The 20,006-nt window shown below is 46.3% G+C and overlaps 8 protein-coding genes and 1 non-coding gene across 9 annotated transcripts; 5 read left to right on the top strand and 4 right to left on the bottom strand.

Annotated features, from left to right (window-relative positions):
* The first annotated feature begins 72 nt into the window (after window positions 1-72).
* F4822DRAFT_413799 (argininosuccinate synthase) lies at window positions 73-2,945 on the top strand. Its single transcript, XM_051459071.1, has 17 exons — window positions 73-217; window positions 276-306; window positions 438-507; window positions 566-597; window positions 655-861; window positions 916-920; window positions 976-1,068; window positions 1,149-1,233; window positions 1,453-1,476; window positions 1,534-1,637; window positions 1,695-1,804; window positions 1,951-1,974; window positions 2,140-2,175; window positions 2,239-2,353; window positions 2,411-2,432; window positions 2,487-2,558; window positions 2,608-2,945. Exons 1-17 carry the CDS (start codon window positions 195-197, stop codon window positions 2,788-2,790), a joined length of 1,236 nt encoding a protein of 411 aa, XP_051311418.1. The 5' UTR covers window positions 73-194; the 3' UTR covers window positions 2,791-2,945.
* A 679-nt stretch (window positions 2,946-3,624) lies between these two features.
* Window positions 3,625-5,545, top strand: F4822DRAFT_350269 (uncharacterized protein). The gene is made up of 2 exons (XM_051455941.1): window positions 3,625-3,870; window positions 3,935-5,545. The coding sequence occupies exons 1-2, from the start codon at window positions 3,751-3,753 to the stop codon at window positions 5,006-5,008; spliced, it is 1,194 nt and encodes a 397-aa protein (XP_051311417.1). The 5' UTR covers window positions 3,625-3,750; the 3' UTR covers window positions 5,009-5,545.
* Window positions 5,546-5,557: 12 nt separating this feature from the next.
* Window positions 5,558-7,161, top strand: F4822DRAFT_350148 (uncharacterized protein). Its single transcript, XM_051455940.1, has one exon. It carries the CDS (start codon window positions 6,013-6,015, stop codon window positions 7,018-7,020), a length of 1,008 nt encoding a protein of 335 aa, XP_051311416.1. The 5' UTR covers window positions 5,558-6,012; the 3' UTR covers window positions 7,021-7,161.
* A 159-nt stretch (window positions 7,162-7,320) lies between these two features.
* Window positions 7,321-7,392, top strand: F4822DRAFT_t108. Its single transcript has one exon. It is a non-coding gene; the product is annotated as a tRNA-Gly (tRNA).
* Window positions 7,393-7,740: 348 nt separating this feature from the next.
* F4822DRAFT_438269 (DUF1793-domain-containing protein) lies at window positions 7,741-10,356 on the bottom strand (the record flags this gene model as incomplete). Its single annotated transcript, XM_051462498.1, has 2 exons — window positions 7,741-9,117; window positions 9,244-10,356. 2 exons carry the CDS (start codon window positions 10,354-10,356, stop codon window positions 7,741-7,743), a joined length of 2,490 nt encoding a protein of 829 aa, XP_051311415.1.
* A 3,102-nt stretch (window positions 10,357-13,458) lies between these two features.
* On the bottom strand, window positions 13,459-14,790 carry F4822DRAFT_350068 (uncharacterized protein). The gene is made up of 3 exons (XM_051455939.1): window positions 14,555-14,790; window positions 14,477-14,500; window positions 13,459-14,424 (listed from the first exon to the last, which is right to left on the bottom strand). Exons 1-3 carry the CDS (start codon window positions 14,590-14,592, stop codon window positions 13,644-13,646), a joined length of 843 nt encoding a protein of 280 aa, XP_051311414.1. The 5' UTR covers window positions 14,593-14,790; the 3' UTR covers window positions 13,459-13,643.
* Window positions 14,791-14,989: 199 nt separating this feature from the next.
* F4822DRAFT_432494 (endoplasmic reticulum-based factor for assembly of V-ATPase-domain-containing protein) lies at window positions 14,990-15,879 on the bottom strand (the record flags this gene model as incomplete). Its single annotated transcript, XM_051461661.1, has 2 exons — window positions 14,990-15,535; window positions 15,598-15,879. The coding sequence occupies 2 exons, from the start codon at window positions 15,877-15,879 to the stop codon at window positions 14,990-14,992; spliced, it is 828 nt and encodes a 275-aa protein (XP_051311413.1).
* A 396-nt stretch (window positions 15,880-16,275) lies between these two features.
* Window positions 16,276-17,659, top strand: F4822DRAFT_432493 (hexaprenyl pyrophosphate synthase; the record flags this gene model as incomplete). Its single annotated transcript, XM_051461660.1, has 2 exons — window positions 16,276-17,445; window positions 17,498-17,659. 2 exons carry the CDS (start codon window positions 16,276-16,278, stop codon window positions 17,657-17,659), a joined length of 1,332 nt encoding a protein of 443 aa, XP_051311412.1.
* Window positions 17,660-17,757: 98 nt separating this feature from the next.
* Window positions 17,758-19,030, bottom strand: F4822DRAFT_350050 (uncharacterized protein). Its single transcript, XM_051455938.1, has 3 exons — window positions 18,126-19,030; window positions 18,007-18,065; window positions 17,758-17,952 (listed from the first exon to the last, which is right to left on the bottom strand). The coding sequence occupies exons 1-3, from the start codon at window positions 18,436-18,438 to the stop codon at window positions 17,914-17,916; spliced, it is 411 nt and encodes a 136-aa protein (XP_051311411.1). The 5' UTR covers window positions 18,439-19,030; the 3' UTR covers window positions 17,758-17,913.
* Window positions 19,031-20,006: the final 976 nt, after the last annotated feature.

Below are 20,006 nucleotides of genomic sequence, written 5' to 3'. Positions count from 1 at the left end.
TCGACCCCGAATATCGGTGAAAACGGCAAGAAAAAAAAAAAGTAAAAAAGTGAGTCAAGGATTTTCCTTTTTCAAGTGTGCCTCACGAGCCTAATCGTAAACTCTAAAGCTAATTTATTTCCTCGGACAGCAATTTGAGGTTTTTTAGCAACTCGTGATCTTTAATATTTTCATACATCTTCTCAATCGTCAATATGTCTAAAGGTCGCGTTTGTCTGTAAGAAAATACCCCTCCTCATGCTATGACCACGCGACCAACTGCTGATGGTTTTTAGTGCCTATTCTGGCGGGCTTGATACCTCCACCGTGAGCCCCTCCATCCCTTATCAACTCGATTCATCACCAAAAAAGCGGTGTTTTCTCCGCCGTCATAATACTGACGAATAATGAATTGCCGCAATTGTGATAATTGTATACTGATATCAATGATGTTATAGATTCTCAAGTGGCTCTTAAATGAGGGATACCAAGTCGTCTGCTTCCTCGCCAATGTGGGCCAGGAAGAGGGTACGTGCACCCTTCATGCCTTCTGTGGTGGTAATTCTCTAATTTATGAGTAATGTAGACTTCGCCGCTGTCGAGAAGAAGGCCTTAGCTGTGAGTAATTAGCCCTCATGTTCATATGCCATTATTGATATTGACATCTTCACGTAGTTGGGTGCCGAGGCTTTCGTCTGCGAGGACCTTCAGCGTGAATTGGTCGAAGAGATCGTATTCAAGGCGATTGCGTGCAATGCTATCTTCGAGGACCGATACCTTCTCGGAACTGCTCTAGCCCGTCCCATTATTGCCAGAAGCCAGGTCCGTGCCGCCGAAAAATACAAGTGCGACTTTGTCAGCCATGGATGTACTGGAAAGGGCGTAAGGAGATCCCATTCTATATGCTATTTTACGTATATACTAACATGTGGCTAGAACGAGTGAGCTCTATGCGATAATATAGATTTAGCGATGTAAATACTAACAAAATTTAAGTCAAGTTCGATTTGAACTCGCATTCTTGACGTTGAACCCCAACCTCAAGATCATCACTCCCTGGAGAATGCCAGAATTCATCCAGCGATTCCAGTATGTGCCAAATTTTTCCATCCCTACAGCCATCCCGCTCAGAGCATCCAGAAATTGAAGTGTTAACTCCTACCTTTTAGGGGCCGTAACGACCTTCTCAAGTTCGCTGCCGAGAACAACATTCCGGTTTCATCTACCCCTAAGGCTCCTTGGAGTATGGACGACGTAAGCATATCACCTTCAAGTTTCCTGTAAATAATCAGCTAACAAATAATTGCAGAACATTGTTCACGTAAGAAATTCTGAGGGTCATCCCTTTTTCCACTATATTTTACGATGGAGGGGTTACCCCACATTGATTCAGCCCCTGAACCGTGCCCCGCATGGTTACCCCTATGTTCCCACACCACCTTAAAGGGTATTCGCTAACACATATTGTCGCAGTGCTCATATGAAGCAGGTGTTCTAGTAAGTATTATATACAACTCTATTGGCTTCAATATTTAATTAATACCCTGTGTTTAGGAAGACCCTGACCACACACCTCCTAAAGAACTATGGACCCGAACGGTTGACCCTCTTGATGCTCCCAATGAGCCCCAAGAGTTCACTGTTCACTTCGAGAAAGGGTATGGTTGTTGGCTCCCTTTTGAGCTAGTTGTAATCGAGGCTAATGCACAATTTAGTGTTCCCGTCAAGGTTGTCACAGCCAGTGAGCAGGCTACCGACTCAGTTGAGCTCTTCAAGCTTCTAAACAAGATTGGCCATGACCACGGTGTCGGCCGTATCGACGTGAGTAGATACTTCAACCGCTTTTAAACGTTTTACGTGTATATAAACTTATCTAACCATCGTACAGATTGTCGAAAACCGTATGTAATTCCATACATCCTGCCTTAGAGCAAAAATTCAGAGCAAGCTACTAACGCGATTACCATGTAGGATTCATCGGACTAAAGAGCCGAGGTATGTTAATTTCCACCCAAGAACATATGCCGTTCACTAAACAACCACTAACTTTTGATGAACAGGTTGCTACGAGTAAGTGGTTTCACCGCATTTCAGTCAACCCTTTAGATGATATGGTTACTGTGTTCTTCCTATCTTATTCCAAACGCAAATTGAGGACAGTTGCTAACTTTTTCTACAGCACACCGGGGCTAACCAGTATGTAACTAACTATCAAATTCTTATTTTTTTCAGTCTTGAATGTAATTGCTAATTAAACAGTCGCCCGCCTTGCACACTTGGACTTGGAAGGCCTAGTGATGGACTCTAAGGTCCGTGAGCTCCGTGATCAGTTCGTCACTCTCAGCTGGTCTCGACAGCTGTACAACGGCATGTAGTAAGTAACTACTTCGCACAAATACCCTAAAGGAACGATGCTAACTATTCCCTACAGTTTCAGCCCAGAGCGCGAGTTTGTGTGTATTTGACCACTCTACATGTGGGGAGCGGGGTAGCTAACTATGGTCTAGGTCGAAAACTCGATCGACTTCTCGCAGCGTAACGTATCCGGTGTAGTGAGGATGGCTGCTTACCGGGGCAATGTACGTGACCCGCAAACCGTATAATGAATGTAACTAACGTCTGGATCAGGCTTACGTACTTGGACGTTCCAGCGACTCGTCCAACTTGTACTCCGAGCAAGATGCTTCCATGGATTCCCTCGAGGGCTTCTCGCCCATGGACACGAGCGGTTTCATCGCCATTCAGGCCATCCGACTAAAGAAGTACGGACTACAGAAGATTAAGGATGGTGAGCCGCTGAGTAAGTCCTAGATCGGACGATACTACCCACGCTGCTCTAAGACAGGCAATAGACTAGAATGCAGGTGCCGGGGAGGAATTTGACCAACGAAATTATAGGGCTACGAATGCTCTTATTTGCGATGTATTCTATGGGGCAATTAAAATAATAAAAAGTATTTACGGAATAACTCGGAAGATTGAATTGCGACGGGCGCACGACCTATGCCGAGCAATTATTATAATACGTCGGCGAAGTCATGTTGTGCAAGGCGAGCCCGTCGACCACTCCTACTCTCTGGAACATTCATTTATGAGCTCACTTCTGATGGAACCATTTAACCTTTCTATAGGCCATTTACCCTACCATGATACGTAACTAACAGCAATACAGTTCTCGGGTAGGGCCGAATCAGTTCTTCACAGGCTGGGGCCTAACAGCAGCCTAAGGTGCCACGAAAGTGACCTATTGATTGCCTACATATAGGTGGCTATCTATCTACGAATAAGGTGTGGAAAAACTATCTGGTGGCGGCAGAGCGAGTCGTTGTCGGTGTAGCACAAGACAGCCATCTTACGAAGGGTGTTTCACTTGGCCGTATTCGAAGAGAGGGTTGGTGGGGGTCCCTAAATTGGGACGTAGGCAGGCTATGAAGTTTTGAATGAGTATGCAAGTGCTCTCTTCTAGCATAGGTTGGCGAAATGATTCTCTGAGCTAACTGCAGATTTTCGCCAACTCATACCACATCCTGGTGCTTAGGTACCTACTGGTCCGGGTAGGTCGCTAGGTAGGTAGGTAGGTAGGCCTTGCGCTAAATTGATCCCACCCAAACAGAGGAAGAACGGACGAGTATATCATGGAAGTCCTCCAATATACCTAGGTATTATGTAGTTTTCTTTCATGTTTCGTTTTATCTTCTTGTTTTCAAACCTTCTAAAAATCTCAAAATCTCATTACTAGTAGTTACTTGGCTGGCTTACCTTGGGTACACGATGTCGGTCTCCACTCAAAGCCCTGATGGCGTTGACGACCTCGGAGCAGAATTTGAAAATTTGTCTTTGGGTCATGACAATGGCCGTGCCGCTGGTGTCGGCCCGAACATTAAAATTAGCGTAAGCATTCGCTATACATATCTCATGATCTACAAAGACTAAGTGCGTCGTGGAGACGGAAAAGTTTTACGATAATTATAAAAAATGCCCAACAAACTCCTTCGAAAGGCCCATCCTCTATAGGACCGTCCACCCGGGTTCCAATAGCCTTCGTGCGAGATTGTATCCACCACCAGCGCTCGAAAATCTACAGAGAAAAGATCTAAAATTACACATTATAAACCATTCAAATTGCTATAGTAGACAAGAAACGCCGTTTATCTCAACAACGCCTGATCTTATGCGTGCTCTACAATTAGCTCTCTGCGAATTCCAATATCACGAGCCCGAAGACGTGGCTATTATCCTTATCTGTCCATGGAAGTTAAATCCAGGGAGCTACATGGAGTTGAATGAACTTTGCCGTCAGTGTGGCCTCCAAGGCGAAGATAAATACAAGACTGAGACTCTCATATGGGGAGAGATACCGGAAAGGAGTATCTTGTGCCGGTGGACACTGTCAGAAATTCAAACTAGCGGACTATTCATAGTGTTCCCACCCCTGGGCACGCTGGACCCAAAATTGAAGACGCGGGATGTTCGAAATTATTTAAAAGAAGAGGATGCAGACGATTTCATATCCAAGTTTGAGGCAGAACAGGCTGCGAAAGCGTTGGTAAAGTTAGGCATGAACCCTGCTCACTTCCAGATCAAGCAAGTTTTTCTCTTCTTACTTGGCCAGAAGCTCAGCTACCCCGTTGAAAAGCTCATGGGGGATATAGAAGATAAGCTAAAGAACGACTGTCCGCAGTTAATTGAGGGCTTCGAGAGCGCTGCTTACGACTTGACTGTGTTAGCAAGAGAGGGGCCCACGGAGCAGTCCGGTGGAGTCCGTATAGAAGGAGGGTTAGCCCGCGTGCCGTCGGCTTCTACGCATATACAGGCACAAGAGGAGCAGGAGGCTACCTGTTCTCGTCTCACACCTAAGTCTTGGTGGTCGCAGCGGGAGGAGTGCCACCGCAGCGCACGGGAAAAAGAACGGATGATAAATGCAGATGATTACGGATTGCGTAAATGGGCGAAGGAGTGCGGATTATATGAAAGCCTGCCGCCAAGCACGTCAGGCAACCGGAGAGCTAGAATTCGCACGACACTATAGCTTGCGCGCTTAGGTATCTAGATACGTCGCAACACCTTCCATATTGCGTCTGCTATACGTCAGCATATGCATCGCGGTCATATTCATAATTTGTCTTTTCAAGTACGGCGATGAGTCCAACATGCCAGTCAACCTGTCTAGTGTGAGGTGACTGACGATCTGCCTAGTGGGTGTACTCTGGGCCAACACGATGTACTTCACTTCTTTGAAGCAGGCGACAAAACCTGCTCAAACGCATGACAAGTGATATAACATTGAATTATTTTTTTCAGCTTGTTGTGTCAACGCTCGCGTGATATTAATTTGAAACACCAGAGCAGCCGTCACTTATTTGTTAACTCCCATCATATGGTCGTGTTGCACGATAGGCTTTATTTCGTTATCACAGCCCTCCTAGGTACGGCATGGAGGAGTGAGGAATATATAACGATGAAATATTTCTGTATTTCCTACGCTAGTTACCCTATGATGTTGTAACTACCTAGATACGGTTGTGTTTAGTCCTTCACCTCTTAAATTTGATATTTCCATTTCGTACTTGATCTTATTCTATTCCAACGGCTCCCATCGCACAATGGCGGGCAGTTTCCATAATAGTGGTGTCAACTCCCTTCAAGACGGTTTTCGGGGATTGTCATTAAGTGACGATGGTGTTGGTGTAAGTATTATTTCTTGGAACCCTATATTTGTTATGACACCTGTAGCATCCTGATAGGAAGCCATCACCAACACATGTATGGACGAAGGTTGATAGGTCCGCTGTAAGCGCTGTAAGCGCTTCAATGCATATAAGGCACCAACACAGCTCTTGGCAAATCTCGTATCCAAGAAAGGAAGCTGTACTGAATATTATGTACTGCCGTCAGGTAGCATAAGAGGACTAGCTCCTCCCGAAGGGACTTGAGGGGGGGAGAGAGGGCAAGCAGGTCGTAAAAAGATTATAGCTACTCAATATATTGCCTTAACCCCATTTTGACAATATTACGTACTGCCTAAAACATATCATGAAGGCAAAAGGAGTGGGTGAACATTCTCGCCATTCGATTGAGGCGCCCATCTTTTACGGAGTCGTCTGTTCGGACTCTCCTACTGAAGTTGAGGGTGGTTTTCGGTCAGGGCTGGATCCTTCAGGGGAACTTGAGACCATTAGTACGGTTCAATTGTGCTCACAGTTTCTTTCTACACATTCACCATTGCGTAGTTCTAAGAAATCGCCGTTCACCTCGGTAACAAATAACCTCAAGCACGCCATTTACTCCGCTTTCTCTGATTTTCATGACGAAGTGGACGTGGCTATTCTCTTGATTCGCCCTGGTAAGTTGAATCCGGGAGGTTATATTGAATGCAATTATCTCCGCTTTCAGTGTGGTCTTCCTAGAGATACTAATTTTGACGCCGAGGTCCTCGTGTGGAGGGAAATACCTGCGGAAAGCATCTTATGCCGATGGAATAGATTACAAATTCAGCATAGTGGATTGCTCAGTACTATCGACAATTATGAGTCTGAACTGCCACATAGTTTTGGAAAAATGTTGGTAGACGTCTTGGGCATGAACCCTAATCATATCCAGACAAAGCAGGTGTTTCTTTTTCTCCTTTTGCGGAAGTACAAAACTGGACCTACTGAAGACCTACAGACAATCTACGACAGTCCTGATTTCGGGTTGAAGGTTGGGGATTTTGATGACTTCCTTTATGATGCGGCTCGGCGCTCCTGGACTGACCAAATGCTTGTCCATGTGCCGATGAATTACCCAAGACGCGCCGACGCCGTAAACCTCCTAAACGATCCACTTTGCCCGACCATCAAGGTACAGTTAACTAACTCGTATTCTGCATCTGTTGAGGTTGTCGTCTGCCCAACCTTCAAGTCGTGGTGGATGAGCCGGGAGGAGAGTGGCGAGATGGAATGGGAGCAGTACCGTAAAACAGACGTGCCCGACCAGGGATTCAGAAAATGGCTGAAAGATGCCATGAACACTATTAGACTCCTTGGGCAAAGGTCTAGGTAGGGCGGGTGGGTGTCTACTTGGGAGGAACACACATATGAGCTCGAGAGAAATGTATTGTTCTAGGGCGTTATTAGAAAGTAATCTATGAAGGACCTAACCAAATTGTGACTTGAGACTTTTCGAAATTTGGTGATGGTGTCGTGATCTTTTGCAGGATCTAACCTAGTCAACAACTGTACTAAATATTAACCTGAATGTTCTGCCCGTCTCCACCGCCCCTTGCAGGACGGTTGTGATTGGCCTGAATGAAATAACAGTATATAGGCTAGATTTCCGGAACTTTTAATATGCAACAATATAGCAACTTTGGTGTAATGGTCAGCATTCGAGCCTTCCAAGCTCGAGATCGGGGTTCAATTCCCCGGAGTTGCATTTCTCTTTTGCTTTTTTCTTACCCTATCTGCTATTCTTTTTGCCTTGGTGGTGATGATATTTAGGAATAAAAGTCGTGGTGTATCGTAAAATCATGCTTGCATTTAACGCGCAGGCGATTCAAGTTGGATACACTAAGTCTAACAATGCCACTCATATCTGCCGCCACAATACGGATGTAAATGCAAACTCATGGGTAGAAAGATGAAAATAAATTGGAATTGAAAGAGATGTGGACATGATAATATTGAGAATTCAATCGCGCTTATGCCTTTTCATTCATAACATCACTCCTCGCACACTCCCATCCCATCTCCTACATATACGTGCACCTCTATCCCTTCCCCCTTAAAAGACCGGCTTCGACTTCCCCTTCCCCGCCTGTTGCAAAGGCCCTTGCTTCGGAGGCGCCTTCCTCACAGTCCTCTTCTTCAACGGCGGACCCGCATACCAAGCGGGCTGAGCCGGCTTATCCGGGTTTGGCAATGGCTCCGTACCATTCTTCTCAAACAAACTCCCCGTCGTATCACCACCGACCGCATTAAACAACTGCCCCGTCTTCCCCAAAGTCAACAGCGCAAAATGTCCACCAACAACCGGTCTAGCAGCAAAGTGACCGATCAACAACGGATACTCACCTGTACCCACGACCTCATATAAATCTGTAAAAGGCAGATTGGTCGAAGTCTCATTAAGCCAGTACGCAAGTGAATTAATAAACAACCGTCTCGTCGTCGGCGAACACGTAGCCGCCGTCCAAATCTCCCAATCGGATTTAGTATAATGATGTCGATTATCCAGCGGTACGCCAAAGGTCTGGGATACCATGGCGTACCATTTCGATTGCATATCGTATACCTTCGGATCAACCAAACCCATGTTTAGGAGTTTGTCGAAGTACACGTTATACAGAAGACCCCAACTCGAGCGCCATTGGTATGCGAGTAAAGTGTGCTTCCCGGACGGGTCGATGGCGAATTTTTCCCAGGTTTCGTAGTATGAGCTCGCTTTTGTCGCGAAGGCGGCACCGTCGTCGGGTTTACCGGCTACGCGTGCGATGGCGGACATAGCTTGTAGACCGACGATGCCTTTGATGGCGAGGTTGGTCTGGTTCGCGAGCTCGCCTGCGAAGTCGTCGGTGCTGAGTTGCGCGGCGGGGACCAGGGAAAAGTCGATTAGATACTGCGCGAATTGCGCTAGGAGCTCGTAATGGTTGGTCAGCCACTCCGAGTCGCCGGTGAATTTGTAGTATGCGTATGCCATAAGGATGAAATTGCCGCTGTTCTCCACCGGCATGTATTCATCATTACCTTCGACGTGCCCGGTTGCGAGAGGGAAATGCGCACCGATATCGTGAGTGGAGTATGTATTTGGGTAGAAATCGCCTTCTTGAAGCTCGTAGAGCGGTTGAAGGATGTACTTCAGTAGAGTTGGGTTTGCGTAGAGGAAGAAGGGTGCAGCTGGGTAAAGCACATCGACTGTGTTCATGTTACCGTTACTTGAGATTTCCTTCTGGAACATGAGAGGTTCGACATCTGCGGCTGATGCGTCCGAGCTATTGGGCACAGATGGGGGAACCGCGTATGCATATGCTCCCATGACTTGGCGGGCTGATAGTGCTACAATGGCGTAGTAAGACTCCGCTTCCGAAACAAAAGGAACGGCAATACCAGTAGCATTGGATGAGTCAAGAAATCCGTACGCTGAGGTGGGGTCGAAGATATACTGCTGTCCGTATTGATCGGTTCCATTTTGCACATCCCACGCACCAAAATATGAACCATTCGCAAGAGTGCTGGGAGTGCGATTGCTATACACTGGAGGTTCAGTGCTTTGGTAGAAATTGTTGACATCAGCGCGAAGCTGCGTCTCAAATTCGTTACCGAGTGCCGCCACGGTATTGAAATCATTCCAATGAAAACGAATCATGTCGTGCATCTCTCCATAGCACTTCTCCCACCAAGGGGCTAGGTTCGATAAACCACCCTTATGAAGGTATCTCACAACGGGCGATTGAATTGAGCCGATAGTGTACCGAACCGACGTTTCTACTACAGTTCCCATATCATGAGAAAAGGCATAGACAGGTTCTTGGTTTCCAAATCCATGGGTAACCGAGCCGGCGTCGTTATTGAGAACCCGGTTATTGACAAAGCCAAACCGAACACTCGTGGCAGAACCACTCTGGTACGTGAAATTCTGAGTTCTGGCGGGGCTTGTGGTGAAAGAGAAATTGCCCCATCGCGGGATTTCCCCAGCTTCCTGGAAAAGCGCCGGGAACCGCGGCCGCAATATCCAGCTAGTTGGCACATCCGTACTGTTCCCTGTTCCGTTGCCGTTCAATGGACCAGTGTGGAATTCCTTGATGATGTCGTATTCATTCCCTAGTCCTATCCATTGCGCATTGACATCGGAGTAAAATTGCACGTGGTGTGGATGGCCATCATTTGATTGAACGGAAGTTGTCAGATAACTGAGTGGAATAGAGCTCCGGCAAATATCCTTGGGTGTGACGGGTGAGAAGAAGCTCGCTGTAATAATGACCGGTCCGGCTAGGAATGTAAAGTTGGAGAACTGAGAGTCGTACCTGACCTCGAGGGGTGTAGTCGTGTTGAAGTATGATAGTTCTGGATAGTCATTTATGACACTGCCCATGTATTCGTATGAGTTGCCATCGACGACGACTATTCCTTCCCAACCCAATCCTTGACCAGGCCAGAAAATGGGAAATTGACTATTCAAGCTGCTACGCCCAGCAGTCGTCGACCAGGCACTAGTGTAGGGACTCCGGACGGCTAAGGGTATAGCAGGAGGCCTAAGGGGATAGTACTTTGGGGAGGTCACGGTTTCGCCGGCATCTGGGTAGATGGTGAAGTTGGCATATGGATTCTGAGCCACAACGTCTGGTAAGACGGTAGCAAGAAGCCAGGACACTCCGGCTGCCAACCTCCCGGAGATACGCATGACTCCTTCGGTATCCTAGTTTGAAGTGCGACAAGTTAAGATGATATGAAATACCCAATGCGTGCGATACTACTAGTCAATCGTTTCCGTACCTGCATCACGAGGTGCGGAATGTCATATATATGACTTCATGGACATATAGTGGCACTCACCTTTCATCACATGAAGTGGAAAGCTATAGAGCGATGCTTGCGATCCGAGTGGAGAAGCTCTTGGAGTAGATGGGTGGTTCATCAATATTAGGAAGCCGATATGATGCAGCGGAGCCAAGGTGATTTAGAATTGCAGTTTAATAAACACCTAGGGTTGGAATTGTATGAAGCGGCTTAATGAATGGCAGAAAGGAACCTTTGCGGCACCTAATATCGTGACATCGAAGACGACCTCTTGGTGTAATCCCAAGAACATATCCCGTGAATAGAGGGATACGTATAGATAGCTATGACCCTGCAGGGCGCAATGGAAGATACCCAACGCTTCTATTTCGGATGTAAGTAACTAGGAAGATTATTATTACGTTGCTGTATGATATATTAAGTCGAGTAAAGTTGGAAAAAAACGTCGCAACACGGATAGAAAATCGGATGACTTATCCATTGAGGTGTCTGGTATTACAGGGACTGTTGGCAACGTTCGGTACTGGAGGACTTGGTTTACCTGCATCGAAGTTACGTAAGTCAGCCTACATAAATGAGACCACATGTAAGGAACAGGTGCCTTCCTATAGGTCATAGGTACACATGTTTACAATCATTATACATGTACGCGTATGTATAGGCTGGATTTGGTGAATGAAAATTCCAGATACATGGGATGTGAAGGCAATGGAATTAAGGTATGTACGTACCTAGGTTACCTAGGTACCTCTGTATTTACCGTCAATTATCAGACAAATGAGCGACTGGCCTAGATTGTCTTGAACCTGATTGGTCAGCTATGTATGAATTTACCCCTTTCGGTAATCGTCTATTGACTCCACAATGGAGGCAGGGGAAGTTGCGATCTAGACTGCGTGTAAACTCAAGGCCGATTAATTGCTATGGAGCACTGCCTACAGACTGGGGCCATATACATCCGTGGTATAGAGGTATTTATCAAAGGGCTCAATTCGTGATTTGGTCCGATGTGAGAAGAGGGACTTGGACAATTTGAAACTCGAACTAATGTAAGGTAGTCGGCAGATGATGGAATATTGCTGGTTAAATTCAGCGCTTGTATCGTACATCGACTAGCTGCTTTTCTTGACGCATATTCCGTGTTCTGTATTGAAGACTAAGGTAGCTCATGCATATTAGTGTTCCAAGGTGTGTATCTTACCTTGAAAGAAGTAGGGTAACTATCGTGATGTGTTACACCATATTGTATACAATGCTGTATATGTGTTGGAATATCGGAGCTACATGCTCCACATGGCCGGCCCGCATCCACCGGTGAACCCCGCACTGAAGCCCTTGAGCCAGCCTTATCAAGAATACACTCATAATCGCCTAATGCTATGATATTGTTAGAAATCGGTCATATAAGTTGGAAAGGGATGAATTCAAGCATACCCTAATATATTGGAATGCTTGGTTTTCCTCAGTATCTGCTGTTAAGTAAATGAAAAAAACGAGGCCGAAGATTTACATTTACCTAACACCGCCTCTCTCGTTCTTCCTTGGAGATAAACGCAATATATCGCATATCCACGTTATCTGCAAGGTGCATGGGCTTTTATTCGGGTGAATTTCAAACCGGGCTAACGTACCTCATACAAGAACACCGCATACAATTCCTCTTGTGTTTCTCAAGCGGGTACACGGGTAGCACGTGGACGCGAGATGTTTCCTCAACTGCAAATTTGTGCTTGAACCCGACGAGCGGGATACTGAGCGCCGCGCCGATATTCCATCCGCATATGATGCTTGGGGTTTGTTGAACGAATTGCCGCGGTAGACTTCAGTACTCTATCATTATATTGCCTTCTACCCGTCTTCTACCAGGCTTGGGTTTCATAACTGAGAAAAAAGGCAGCCCCAGCAATTGTAAGAATGCAGCTGGCATCCTGAGGGCATATTGGTGCCTAATGCTCTTGGCCAACTGACCAAAGTCCATCTCTGCAATGATTATTCAATAATCGAAGAGACCAAATAATGATTAATCAATATAGAAGCTAACAAGGGGCAGGGTAATAATATTAACGGAATCTCTAGTCGACTGTTAATAGTAGAGGTGAAGACCAGATGGGAAGAAAACGTCAAATGTAATCGCAGACCGCTTTTTTTCTTCGGTTAGGCAAGTTGCTTAACTAACCTGCCACGACGTCACTTGTACGCGTTGTATACTGGTAAGCAGTTTGCGTGTTCTGTCGAAGCAATTGATGGCCAAGTAGTAAACGAATGGAAAGCGAGCGAGAGGCGAGGTCGCCTGTTTCGCCTGTTATCCGCACTTCGCGACTTGGTAAACCACAATATCCGGATAGCTAATCAACGATATTGAAGGTGGGGAGGGGCGGAGAGACGCGACTTGATTTCAAGGAACAACGCGCATTGTCATTTATTATAAATGACGCTTTATTGGTGCGGCGGCTGGAAAAAAGAGGGATGCCGATAGGAATTGCTGACACAATTTACGCCAAGCTTTACCGGCATATGAAGGCCAGGGGTATGTCCAGGGGAATTTCATCAACGACTCGTTGAGATTCGCCAATCGTTACATTGATCGTGCTGCGGCTGAACTTAGAAGGCCGTGATGCCGACTTCAGTTGCTTGGTTGCATGTACCCCCACTGGAGGTTCATATTGAGATGCTCGAGTGTAAGATGACTTTAGTTGAACCCCTTGGCCTAACCGCTTACTTATGATGATCGGTCCCGAACGGGCTCGTCTGTTCGACACATTGCGTACACAACATGAACGACAACTCGCAAATTGACACATGTGTAACTTGCTTTCTATACATCGGTTGGATGGGTATTTCACTAGCTTGCTCCCGACTTCGGAGATCGTCAGCTTTGCTTGAACACCAAATCATATACTGCTTATTATAACACTTGTGCTTATACCGCGACTATCCCGGAAAAGCCACAGAAACACGGTGTTCATGAGTACGCTCGTGGATAGGATCGATACCCCGCCACCACGTAGAAAATGTGTTAGAATCACAACCATTGTGGTCTCAGGGCCTAAAAAATTAGTAGTATTCCGTAAATCCCCGCATCTATAAACGTCAGCCCAGTGAAACTGTCATTCATAATTCGTCATGTTAGGATAGAATGTAAGCAACAATAGGCGAGGGATAAGGATATGTTTAATCGTATGTTTCTTTATTATTGGATCTCGATTTCGCCTTAAGCATTGCTGCATGTTGTTTGGCGTGATGTTTTGCATCTTGCTTGTGTAGAGGATTGTACAACATGTTGCATTCTCTACATTCCGTGAACCCCTTCTCTTCATTTGTAAGGCTTAGAGTTGTTTGTGCCGTTGCCGATTTGACGCCCTTTTTCAAGTTTTGACCGCGTTTTCCGGCATCCGATCGTGTCCTGAGTTTTGCGATCGGTCGGTTGAGGGTAGTCAGTCCAGCATCGGATAGAACACCTTGTTCGTCTTCTGGTGACGGTGACCTGTTTTCCGCTGCGTCTGGTTCTTCGTCTTCCCTATCCTCTGTAACTATGCTGTCTGACTTCGGATCTTCGGAAGTGGTTCGAGATACGACGCGTGTAGTCAGTCTTCGCCGTTTCTTTCGCGACAGGTCGGGCAATGGGGGAGATGATGGTGGCGTGCTTGTAGGTTCAATAGATTCGGAAGGTGGCTCTGACGATGATATTTTCAATATGGTTTTTGGCATGCTATTCGGCGTCGACGGAATAACTTTGAAATAGTTCATGATTGTTCCCTTCCTTATGGGTTGTGGATGAAGTGGAGCGGAAGGCTTAGACTCGTCGGGTTGACGCTCTGTTTCGGGTGTCTTTCCCGATGCCTTATGTTCTGATATCGTGGGTGCGTCGACATTGTCGACGCGACGTTTCTTTAGCTTGGGCTCCGCTACATCGGTGGAGGAACTTCGCTTGCTATAGGTTCGCAGCGCTCGACTGTGATGGTTAGTTTACATCCGAATGGTATAAATATGACAAAGACACTAACGTCCGATGAGACTTGTCTCCAGCCCTGTTGTAGTTTTCGTTAGCGAGGTGTTGAGTCCGCTGCCTTATGAATACATACCTAGACCCAGTTTGGGCGTCCGAAGACATCGACTCCATTGTGTTTGTTAAATGTGATCCTCCAATTCTTGGATCAAAATTCAAAGGTATTAGAAATCAAGAAAACCGCATCCCAATGGACGATATGAAGATAATGATAACCTAAGATTGGAATTCGCCTGAACCTCGAGAAATGATATTATAAAATTGAGGTTTCCGGAGTAATTTAAAATAGAAGATGAAATAGTTGACCAACAAGGACAGAAAGACGCGTAAATTGGTTGGAACTCCAATGGACGCGTCGAAGTGGGGCGCAAAGGTGGGGCCGCCCACCCAACATTAATAAAAGATCCTACTGTGCGCAGTGCTGAAAGAATAGGTATTGGTCGGTACGAATTCTGTCCAATGTGATGTGAGTTGAATTTAAGTCGATTTGATTTGTTGTCTTTTACAGAACTCAAGTCGGACCTTTAATCCTTCGGCGTAGATTCGTCTCAGGTTCTGATCCATCCGGTATAAGTTGCTCCTCGCTGATCTTTTTACTATTGTCGTCTTCTCCGATGACCCAAGTTTGAACAATTTCCTTGATTTCTTTCTTCTTTTTCTGGTTCTTTTCTCCTTCTGCCATTCGCCAAGTATAAGCGGAGTAGACGGCGACTTCAGCAATTGCAACGACGATGCTACCACCTAAACTCAGGAATAGTCGTGCTGGAACACTCCACCATCGAGCTGCTAACCAGAGTGCGGCACCGCAACCAAAGATGCTAACCAGGAAATTGATTACTAGTGTAATTTGTTTTTGTATGTCACCTTGTTCAATATCGTCTCCTACGTCCGATGGTTTAGTAGGTCGATTAACTTCGGCAAACGAATGTGCCATAGGAGCCGATGGGAATCTTTGAGCGAAGGATTCTTTCGGAGGGGCTTTTTGTAGCATTCGTTCGTAGGATCTCTCTTCTTCTTCGCGACGTAACCGAGCCATAAGCGCCTTATACTCATCGGTCTGTGAATAGTAATATTAGCCAGGCTAAAAGATGAATAGATGTGAGAAAATGTTAGACGAACCGGCTCTGGCTTCGGAGGTGGAGGGGGTACATAAACCGTCGCACCCCTAAGAAGATCTTCTAACTTGATTGCATTATGTTTTCCATCATTCGCGCGTTTCCATATATCAATAATCTGGCCATGGCTTATGGGTTTTCCAACCAAAGGGTCCTTTAATGACGGTTCGTTACTAGTTGCGGATTCGGAATGGTTCTCTTCTTTTTCTACTCTGTCCTCGATAATTTTTTCGTCTAGTTGATTTAACGCCCCCACTATGGAAGGTGTCATAGTAAGGAGCACCATATTCAATTGTGGTAGATATTGAACATTGTTGTTGTAAGTGGGAAAGTGAGAAAGCAGCTGACAAGGAAGGCAACAATTCAATTAGAGCTTCTTGGGTACATCGGATCGTACCTGCAGCTTCAGCCACATATCGGTACTCTTAGCGCCGACTGCCGAGGTAGAGCCACACGATATCCCACTAAGGCCCCGTACGATATCGAGATAATTATTTTTATTTCTTTTTGTCAGCGTCAGAACTCAAAATTATTCATCTGCGGCCCAACCCCGATCCTCGATCCCTCGATCTCGAGATCCGATAGTAGTATTGTACTACCAATGCTTCGGCCACCCCCTTCTCGACTTCCCTAGACCAATTGGGCTTTTGGAACAGTTCCAAAGCCAGGAAAATCGGACGCTATGCAGCTTCGAACTGGAGCTTCAACGCTCCTCAAAGCGCGCATAACAGCGGCCCGGCCTTCAGTCTTTTCACCATGTTTAGATTGCCAAAGGGCGATATCAAGATCACGGTATCATAACAGCCCAAGACGGTCTTCAGCATGGGCCGCGGCTGTTTCTGTTGCCTCGAATATGGTTTCTAACGCAGTTAACCGAGCTACCAAGTCCGAGCTACCTATCGATCCTCTACGAATAGTCGCAAAGGAAATGAAACATTTAACAGGAAATATTCGACAACTCTTAGGCTCCGGACATCCTTCTTTAGACCGAGTCGCAAAATACTACACACAAGCCGAGGGAAAACATGTACGGCCCTTAATAGTTTTACTTATGTCGAGAGCAACCTCTATATGTCCGAAAGCCCCAGAGTCACCCCACAACCAAACCGCGACAACGATAAATTCTTCTATATCCCCACTCGATATTCTTGCCGACGTCAATCCCTCCTCACATCACGCCGATTTCTCATCGCAACCAGAATCAACCGAGAGCGACGTCCTTCCATCCCAACGACGTCTAGCTGAGATCACAGAACTAATACACACGGCATCACTTCTGCACGACGACGTCATAGATCATTCTGTGTCACGCCGGGGGTCGCCGTCCGCGAATTACGAATTTGGGAATAAGATGGCAGTTTTGGCGGGGGATTTCCTTTTGGGGAGAGCATCAGTCGCTCTAGCGAGGTTACGAAACGCTGAAGTGGTCGAGCTTCTAGCGACTGTTATTGCGAACTTGGTAGAAGGTGAATTCATGCAGTTGAAAAATACTGCGCGCGACGAGCGGAACCCCAAATGGTCCGAGGATATCTTTACCTACTATATACAAAAAACGTACCTTAAGACAGCAAGTTTGATTTCGAAATCATGTCGGGCTGCAGCGTTACTAGGCCGAGCGGATGCGACAACCGTGGATGCTGCCTACTCTTACGGCAGGAATTTAGGTCTAGCATTTCAGTTAGTAGACGACATGTTGGATTATACGAAGTCCGGCAAGGATCTAGGGAAGCCTGCCGGAGCTGATTTAGAATTGGGTCTCGCGACAGCGCCGTTACTATTTGCGTGGAAATCGATACCAGAGTTGGGCATATTGGTCGGGAGGAAGTTCGGGCAGGAGGGCGACGTTCAAAGGGTAAATTCATCCCAACTAGATCCCGTGAGATTTTGGCTAACATTGTGTACAGGCACGCGAATTAGTGTACCAAAGCGATGGTATCGAACAAACGAGAGCGCTGGCAGAGGATTACTGCCTACAAGCCGTCGCATCTCTCAACACTTTTCCAGATAGCGAAGCGAAAGACGGTCTTATAGAAATGGCGACGAACACGCTAAAACGCCAAAAATAATACCATTTAGACTCGTATCACCACTCACAAGTGTACTAATATTACGTGGATATTGTTGTACGTGTGAATTTAGGCATAACTATAGACGGCGGTGACATTCAATGTGTCAACATGTACAGTTATGAGAAACATGCAGATTTAGACAAAATGAAAGAAACTTCTCCAAAGATCCAGTTAATATCATCTCCCACTATTGTCCGGATTTCACATCTAGCCAAGTCCAATGCTGACAGCGATCAATACCAATCTCCATACTATTTGAAGTCCTGGCAGTATAAGGACGCAAGAGGGTTCTACAACGCAGTCAGACTTTATGAAACACCAACCTCCGGAGTTTAGACACTTACCAGAGCTGTGACTTGGCAGCACACTTTAACACCGGGACAAGTTGCTAAATTGTCATTACCTAAACCAACATCTGCGATCAGTAAACCACGAAACCCCCGGAAGGGAGATTGTCACTTACATAAGATACCATTGACATCATTGGGATTTAGCTTATACCCGTAGACGGCCGCTAGGAACTGAATCAGCGGCAAATCGCCAGCTAGACTGCCTTGGCAGCATTGTAGTTCTCCTTGGTTGATCGCGGCACATTCCGGCGACGGAGATGGAGTCCAGATGATCTCCGGTGGAGGTGCGCTTCCGATGGCCTCGAGAACGTCTACCACGGCCTGCAGAGGACCGAGTTGTTGGGTTTGTTCAGATGTGGTAGGTGTAATTGCTATGATGGTGCTTAGGAGGGCGGATAGGGTAAGATGGGGTGTTGAGAAGTGCATGGTGGGCAGATTGCGATCGTGATATGCTGACCTTGAGCGCTGTGTATGCAGTTATGACCGGCGGGTTTTTAACGATAGGATCATTACGCCCGTGCCCGTGCCCGGCCCAATAAGCGAGTGGCGGTCGAGATCACACTCCATATCGACCGGTCATATCCGACTTATATGCACTTTGTTAACTTTCCTCATCACGATGAAGACCCGACACGTTGGAACGGGGGGTTGCCACATATCAAAGCAATATCACGAACTGCATATATCGTAGATATCACTCGAATCCGATTGCACGCCTGTTGATTACAGTCTCAGCTCGTAACACCCTTTCATTTCTATAAAATATCTAGGTAGGTGTATGCGAGCACCCTGCTGCTATCCGTCGTTAGTAATTTAGGTATATTAATTGACCAGCGTTGCATAGGTCTTGATATTCCAGCCTTATCTTAGCGCAGAGATAGAAACGGAAAGTTCTCCGGTTGTATCAACGACTCAGGACTGAGAGACGGCGGTACCTAGGTATTCAAGGCTTGCGTTCAAAGGGGAATAGATTGATCTTCAGGGGGCGGGGAGATCCCGAGCGGGAAGGTCTTAGCTGACCCGCGTTTCTAAACCGGTTCCACGGGATGATGTATACCTTGACTCAATATATTGACATCCACGAAGCATTCCTTCATCGGTGAACCTTGTTCGATCTGGCTTTCCTATAGGGTTGCCGTGTATCTGCAAGCCACCTCTCCTTTTTCAGCCATCCCGTCATATCTATCTAACCCAGGTAGGTAATTTCAACGAAGGATCGAATATAATGAGGGCAACTAGCCCTAGGTAGGTAGATGGCTTAAAGGCTTTCGGAGTTGATGAACCATCCGATGCCGTCCGTTCCGCCACCAGTTACGACTTGTCACAAACATATAATACGTAGGACTTGGATTCTCAAGCTTCCTTGCCAATCGGGTAACAGCCAAGGACAATTCCGCTCTCAAGAGGAAGCAATATTGAATGTTTCCATCAGCCTCTTCGGAGTTTTGGAATAAGCAGCACCGATCAAGAGACATGGATCCCCTAGTCCCTACATACGCTATAAGCCTTGTGGGCCCTTAGATCTCATATCCTAGCGATTAGATCCAACAACCTGGTACCTGGTCAGAGAAATCATACCCATCTAGGTACTGTAACGACGCCTTTCTTGATCCCGAAGTACTCTGTACAGTAAAAAATGATCCCTTAGCTTGCTGGTCTTGAAGGTAGAAAGACATGTCTTGTTGGCATTTCTATCGCTTCTAGAAAAGTCTTTAACGTTATTCAATAGTGTTTGAAAAGTGGATAGACGAGAATTAGCCGTTGGGGCGTTTAAAAATACCCCACGTTAGTGTCAGCTTTGCCTAGGAGCGTATCCAAAGGATCCATCTTAGGGGACTTGGTGACGATGACATTAGATGAATACCTATCATAGGGCATGTATTTCATGGCTCATTGCTGGCCTTTCATTATTGGATCTCTGCTGATCCGATTAAGTTGAATACTGGCCCCGAGGATCTACACACCCTTTTCTTGTGAATACAAACCGGTCCCAG

The sequence above is a fragment of the Hypoxylon trugodes genome (assembly GCF_022578975.1).
Source record: "Hypoxylon trugodes strain CBS 135444 unplaced genomic scaffold F4822scaffold_8, whole genome shotgun sequence".
Taxonomy (NCBI): Eukaryota; Fungi; Ascomycota; class Sordariomycetes; order Xylariales; family Hypoxylaceae; genus Hypoxylon; species Hypoxylon trugodes.
The sequence above is the reverse complement of the archived record's forward strand: the minus strand, read 5'-3'. Positions and strand labels throughout refer to the sequence as shown.